This window comes from Oncorhynchus mykiss, chromosome 25 (genome assembly GCF_057628025.1).
Source record: "Oncorhynchus mykiss isolate SJ-2025 chromosome 25, ASM5762802v1, whole genome shotgun sequence".
NCBI classification, from domain to species: domain Eukaryota; kingdom Metazoa; phylum Chordata; class Actinopteri; order Salmoniformes; family Salmonidae; genus Oncorhynchus; species Oncorhynchus mykiss.
The window spans coordinates 88,287,301-88,294,945 of record NC_143046.1 but is presented as its reverse complement, the minus strand read 5'-3'; the positions used below and the strand labels follow the sequence as shown (position 1 = coordinate 88,294,945).

The 7,645-nt window shown below is 42.6% G+C and overlaps 1 protein-coding gene across 1 annotated transcript; it reads right to left on the bottom strand.

Annotated features, from left to right (window-relative positions):
- Window positions 1-846: 846 nt before the first annotated feature.
- Window positions 847-7,342, bottom strand: LOC110505969 (synaptojanin-2-binding protein). The gene is made up of 4 exons (XM_036962569.2): window positions 6,969-7,342; window positions 5,814-5,950; window positions 5,304-5,399; window positions 847-4,616 (listed from the first exon to the last, which is right to left on the bottom strand). The coding sequence occupies exons 1-4, from the start codon at window positions 7,033-7,035 to the stop codon at window positions 4,464-4,466; spliced, it is 453 nt and encodes a 150-aa protein (XP_036818464.2). The 5' UTR covers window positions 7,036-7,342; the 3' UTR covers window positions 847-4,463.
- Between the last annotated feature and the right edge of the window lie 303 nt (window positions 7,343-7,645).

The following is a 7,645-nucleotide window of genomic DNA, read 5'->3' as shown; positions in this document are numbered from 1 at the left end:
TAGATAAAGGGGAAATAAATAAAATAATAATAACTTGACATACACTATACTAGACCAATGTGTTTGGTCTGGTATTGTTCAGCTTTTGATTAAATGAAACCTTGACAATGAATTTGTACAGTATGAAACTGGATCGGTTAACAGAAGAGATACTGTGGACTCAGAGACATACTAGTGTACTGAAAACCGTTGGAATGACTGTACACTGAATGACTGTAATCTCTGCAGTAACCAGGTTTCCATCCAACCGTTTAAATGCAGATGAATTTACCCGACGCATTTAAAAAGTCACAACATGGGGTTTAACGGAAACAGGAAATGGCGACAGATGGTGGGATCTTATTTTTTTTGTGTCTGTAGAATTAATTATGCAAGAAATAGCCGTGGAAACACCTTTATGTGCAAATGTTGATATAGAAACAAACATGGGACAGGGCAGCTTATTTTTGCTGACATTTAATTTATTTTCATTCTAGCTTGATAAATTGTTTCATGGACAGTGTGTAGAGAAGTGTAAACCCAGAAAGGTTATAACACCACAGTAATCGATCAATCAAATCAATGCCATTTGAGAGGTGATATTCTATACGCAAGTGAACAGACAGTCAAGTGTCCCAACAGCCTGGGCCAACCAGAGGCCTATATACAGAATGATTATATAGCCTATACATCAATTGGCTCCAACTCAGTGGCTGGCTAGGAACCCAATTGGGTGTCCCGACTCCAGGCTCGTTTCCAAGGAGACGCTTGAACAGTCTAAAATGTGCATGACAATGATTCACGCTGGTGCACGACGCCAATCCAACAAGACCCCGATCATCATGAAACAGACATTACTCGAAGTGCAACTGTCCTGAGCTCTCTTTATTGGCATTTGTAGGATAATATAAAATGTACTTATTTTTGCTTCATACAAGGTCAGTAGGGTGACGACACACACCTATATACAGATAATACAAAATACAGGGAATGCAAATGTTAAACATCAACCATGATTGAGTCCCAAATGGCACCCTATTCTCTACATTAGGGCTCTGGTCAAAAGTAGTGCACTACTTAGGGAATAGGGTGCTAATTATGACAAAAAAATAAAATAATTTATACACAATCCACCCCTCTATTACAGTGATTGGACGAGCTGCAGGACTGCTAAACATCCACTAGGTGGCAGCATCGGGCCTTTAGGATTAAATGAATGGCTCCATATGGCTTTCAAAACAGCATCAAACGGTCTGTTCTAAAGTCAAATGTGTTTGAAAGTCACATCATTTTGTTTTCCTTCTTTACAAACAATACTAAAGTAGATAAAGCGATATATGTCCCTTTTTCCATAAAAACTATTCGCTTACTGCTGTTAATGTGTAAGTGATGCACACCACATGGATTAGATTAACATTAGATTCATTAGATTTACAAATAACACCAGCCTCAATGTGAACCTGGAAACATTTAAAATAACATTTCTCTTTTAGGGACACACATTAGTGACATAGTCCAGACAGATATAAGACGTGTCTCTCCTACTTTACAACATGGACAGCCTAACCGTCATCACTGTACATTCTAATGAGACGCCTGATTTATATAGTAGCCTGATGATGCCAGTTTGTGCCATCATGTCAACTCCTTGTCACGCCAAACAGTTTGTCTCTTGATAGGGACAGCAGTGGAGTAGGCAAGAGCACAAACAGATCTGGGACCAGGCTATAGGAGACAACAGATCTGAGACCAGGCTATAGGAGGAGACAACAGATCTGGGACCAGGCTATAGAAGGAGACAACAGATCTGAGACCAGGCTATAGAATGAGACAACAGATCTGAGACCAGGCTATAGGAGGAGACAACAGATCTGGGACCAGGCTATAGAAGGAGACAACAGATCTGGGACCAGGCTATAGGAGGAGACAACAGATCTGAGACCAGGCTATAGAAGGAGACAACAGATCTGGGACCAGGCTATAGAAGGAGACAACAGATCTGGGACCAGGCTACAATGTTCACAACACATCACTGATTCAACATCCATCACGAGCCTCAATGTGACTAGTCTGAACCACCTCTCAACCTCAAACTCAAATGTTATCTTTACACATATAGAGCTACTCAACCTGATATGATTCTGATACAATAATATAAGAATTATGAAATCAAAACACATAGCTAATTTGCATCTGTACAGACGGACAAATCAAAACACACAGCTAATTTGCATCTGTACAGCCGGACAAATCAAAACACACAGCTAATTTGCATCTGTACAGACGGACAAATCAAAACACACAGCTAATTTGCATCTGTACAGCCGGACAAATCAAAACACACAGCTAATTTGCATCTGTACAGACGGACAAATCAAAACACATAGCTAATTTGCATCTGTACAGACGGACAAATCAAAACACAGGGTACCAGTGAGTTCTCAGCCTACTGGCTCACAAAAAAAAAACAGATCAGCCATTCAGTTACAAAGGCTACTGAGTGACTGAACACAACATGGCCTTTCAGTTTCCAAAAAACACCCTGTAAGAACAGGAAACTGGTGAGCAGGCAGGCCCCTTGAGTGAGTCAGGCTCAACCTCTGCCTAGAAACTCTACAAATAAATCTCTATCCTGACAGAGAACGATAACTTTGGGATAAATAAGCTTTTTAGGTCAGCCAAGTCCTTCTGTCTGAGGAGCACAGCTCTGCCCAGCAGAGGGAATGCCATGAGCACATCTTTTTCATTTAATTGTACAATGACAAAGTTCTCATTATCTCGTCGGTGTTATACCTGTAGCAAGAAAGTCAAGTTTAGCATTTTGGTAATCACAAAAAAATATATGTATATACAGGACCAGTCAAAAGTTTGGACACACCTACTCATTCCAGGGTTTTTCTTTATTTTGACTATTATCTACATTGTAGAATAACAGTGAAGACATCAAAACTATGAAATAACACGTATGGAATCATGTCGTTACCAAACATTTAAAAAAAAATATATATATATATTTTTTTTTAAATCAACTTAAATCAACATACATTTTATTTTTGAGATTCTTCAAAGTAGTCACCCTTTGCCTTGATGACAGCTTTGCACACTCTTGGCATTCTCTCAACCAGATTCATGAGGAATGCTTTTCAATTAACAGGTGTGCCTTGTTAAAAGTTCAATTTGTGAAATTTCTTTCCTTCTTAATGCATTTGAGCAAATCAGTTGTGTTGTGACAAGGTAGGGGTGGTATACAGAAGATAGCCCTATTTGGGAAAAGACCAAGTCCATATTATGGCAAGAACAGCTCAAATAAGCAAAGAGAAACGACAGTCCATCGTTACTTTAAGACATGAAGGTCAGTCAATCGGGAGAATGTTCAAGAACTTTGAAAGTTTCAAATGCAGTCGCAAAAACCATCGAGCTCTATGATGAAACTGGCTCTCATGAGGACCGCCACAGGAAAGGAAGACACAGAGTTACCTCTGCTGTAGAGGATAAGTTCATTAGAGTTACCAGCCTCAGAAATTTCAACCCAAATAAATGATTCACAGAGTTCAAGTAACAGACATCTCAGCATCAACTGTTCAGAGGAGACTGTGTGAATCAGGCCTTCATGGTCGAATTGCTGCAAAGAAACCACTACTAAAGGACACCAATAAGAAGAAGAGACTTGCTTGGGCCAAGAAACACAAGCAATGGATATTAGACCAACCGGCGTGTTTTTGTGAGATGCAGAGTAGGTGAACGGATGATCTCCGTATGTGTGGTTCCCACCGTGAAGCATGGAGGTGGTGGTGTGATGGTGCTTTGCTGATGACACAAATTTTTTTTGAATCCAAGGCACACTTAACCAGCATGGCTACCACAGCATTCTGCAGCGATACGCCATCCCATCTGGTTTGCGCTTAGTGGGACTATCATTTGCTTTTCATCAGGACAATGACCCAACACACCTCAAGGCTGCGTAAAGGCTATTTGACCAAGAAGGAGAGTGATGGTGCGGCATCAGATGACCTGGTCTCCACAATCACCCGACCTCAACCCAATTGAGATGGTTTGGGATGTGAAGGAAAAGCAGCCAACAAGTGCTCAGCATATGTGGGAACTCCTTCAAGACTGATGGAAAAGCATTCCAGGTGAAGCTGGTTGAGAGAATGCCAAGAGTGTGCAAAGCTGACAAGGCAAAAAAGGGTGACTACTTTGAAGAATATAAAATATATTTTGATTGGTTTAACACTTTTTTGGTTACTACATGATTCCATATGTGTTATTTCATAGTTTTGATGTCTTCACTATTATTCTACAAGGTAGAAAATAGTAAAAATAAAGAAAAAACCCTTGAATGAGTAGATGAGTTCAAACTTTTCACTGGTACTGTATATTTTCTTTTTTGGAGGGGGGGGGGGGGGGGGGGGGGGGGCTTCAACAAAGTTTTCAGTCCTAGGTTTTGCTTTTAAAAATGCTTTGGAGGAGAAAGATACATAGGTTTAAAAATGCCTCCTCAGTTGTGGCTGGAAGCGCATGAAGAGGACAGTAACGGCTGCAGCAGCTCCCAGGACAGCCACAAGTATTCCCAAGGAGGAGACAGACGAGCCCCCGTCAGGTCTGGAACTGGGGGGACCATTCATGGCCATGGTGGGCTGTTGGGAAAGAGGGACTACTTCACTGGCAACAAAGTGACATGTTACAACACACCGAGTGTGTTCAATAGGCACGAAAAGTGAAACGGGGAAGGTAGGAGCTATCTGCAAACGGGGAAGGTAGGTGCTATCTGCAAACGGGGAAGGTAGGTGCTATCTGCAAACGGGGAAGGTAGGTGCTATCTGCAAACGGGGAAGGTAGGTGCTATCTGCAAAACGCTTTGCTACAATGTTCCCTAATGAATACGACCAAACCTGCCGAAGATGTTGGTTGATTTTTTTTATATATTATTTTTTTTAACCTTTATTTAACCAGGCAAGTCAGTTAAGAACAAATTCTTATTTTCAATGACGGCCTACCGGGGAACAGTGGGTTAAGAACGACAGATTTGTACCTTGTCAGCTCGTGGGTTTGAACGTGCAACCTTCCGGTTACTAGTCCAACGCTCTAACCACTAGGCTACCCTGCCGCCCCTCCACACTAACCACTAGGCTACCCTGCCGCCCCTCCACTCTAACCACTAGGCTACCCTGCCGCCCCTCCACTCTAACCACTAGGCTATCCTGCCGCCCCTCCACTCTAACCACTAGGCTACCCTGCCGCCTCTACACTCTAACCACTAGGCTACCCTGCCGCCCCAGGCGGATTGAGAAGGTCCAGACGAGTGAAAAAGAGCCCCCACTCACCCTCTGCTGTACGCGAAGCTGCACGTCCTCTCCTGCTGACCTGAAGAGCTCCACCGCAGCACTGTGCGACAGGTTCTCCAGCTTGTGGCCATTTATCTACATAAAAGACAAAACAGAGGAAAAATAAAACCCACAGAGCTTAATACAGAGTAATGTGATCAAATACTAGACCTAAAGTAGACTACCACAATAAGTTAATTTAGGATCTCCCTTCCAGAGATAAGTCTTCTGCAGTAGATGGCTAAAACCTCAAGCATAATACACATTTTCCCCAGATACACTATTTTATTAATTTATTTATTGATTCAAACATCACATTCCTCCTCCTAACCCCTCTGCTCCCCAAGCTAGTCCACTAGTCGGCTCTCTAGCGGTTGAGCTAGTGGGGGAGAGGTTTTCTGCTCCCTAAGCTAGTCCACTAGTCGGCACTCTAGCGGTTGAGCTAGTGGGGGGGGGGCGAGGTTTTCTGCTTCCCAAACTCAAACATTTTAAGTCCATCTTTATCTTTACCGCCAATATCTTGTCTCCCTCTTGTAATCTTCCATCCAGCGCTGCAGCTCCATTCTGTTTGATTTTGGCCACATATATCCCACTGTCATTCAGGACATACTGCTGGTCCAGACCTCCGACAATGTTAAACCCCAGACCTGGGGAGAGGGAGAGAGAGATAGAGAGAGAGGCACTCAGTCAGTCAGTCAGTCAGTCAGTCAGTCAGTGAGTGAGTGAGTGAGAGAGAGAGAGGCAGTGAGTGAGTGTGAGAGAGAGTGAGTGGCAGTGAGTGAGTGAGAGAGGGTGAGAGGGGTGGGAGTGAGTGTAAGAGAGTGAGTGAGGGAGAGGGGGGTACAGTAAGTGAAAGTGAAACAGCCTACTGATAACTGTCTGGATATTCAAAGAAGGAGAGGCTATAGAGAAATATAAAGCATTCTAATTCTATGGGGAAGGAAATGTAACTATGGTAATGCAGCCAGTAGTATATGTTGCAGACAGGTCCGGGGAGGTGTGGACTAGAGGTCGACCTCTAGAGTGGACTGAATGGGAAGTCTGCCGATTAGAATGTTGGCATCTATTTGGGACAAAGTACAATCATAACCACTCCAATAATAGCCTATAAAAATGCCCTTACATGCAGTCAGACTTCTTGTCATGTCGTAAAGTCATGTCATAAATAATGTCGTAAAGTCATGTCAGAAATAATGTCGTAAAATAATGTCATAAAACTTGTGAACAAATGGTTCTGAGACAAAGATTTGCCAAGTACACACATTTTTTTTGTTCACGGCTAAAATCTGACTTAAAATATTGGTAGGAGAGGTAGCTAATACTACTGTACAGGGATCGGATTGTCACTTCTGATTAGCTGAGAAATGCTATTGCGACAACATTGAATGAGTAGAGGCTATCAGTTAACTAACTAGTTGCTAGCTCGATTTTCATTTGGCTCAGTAAACTACAGGTGGAAAACTCAATATCGGCGGCGTTCAAGTTGCAACCTATTTGCAATGACCAGATTAGATACCAAGTTGACAAAAGTTTAATTTTTTAAAAAGACAGCCAGCTGAGCTAGCTAGCAAGCAACAGCTTATGAGCTAGCTACCTAGTTAGCCAGGCCATCAGTTTGCAAGCTAGCTAGCTGTCAGGAGATGAGACTGAAAGCTATTTTCTTACCTTGTGGTCCTCTTTTCAACTGTATACCCAGCACTGTAGGCGAAGTATACTTTGCTGACCCGTTCATGATGTAAGGAAATCCCAAAGGACAAGCTAAATAGCTGTTTTTTTTGGGAGGGGGGGGTAGTTATAAATGTGAAGGTGAACTCATGCAGGAGTTGTGTGTGTGTCTCTGCTGCCTGCCTCGTCCTCTTCCTGCAGTTTGCTGCCCTCTGATGGACTACAACAACTACACTTCCCAGACGGGTCATCAATCTACTGCTCTACTTATCATGACTTTTGATTGAACCAACCAGAAATGTTTCTATCGGTCAAGTGCAAACAGGAAACAGAGGTTTACAAAAGTGCAATGCGAGTGAAGCTTACAAGCAAGTGAGTTGTGTACTATAGCCACCTCTCCTAACACACACACACACAGTGTATTTTTGGCACACCCGAATGACATACATTTTCCAATGACACGCTGCGTGGTGTGTACGTTGGACTTATTTAAGGTGTGCGTCAAACTATATGCGTAACGAAGGCTTTGACAGAAAGGGTAGCAGAAGGTGAATGTTGAACATGTGTTGCACACATACCCAGATGATGCTGCGTACTAATTTGGCGCATTGACCCTGTGTCCCGAAGCGTAAAGAAAATGAAAAACAGCTTCTGTCAACCAGTGGTTCTCAACCTGG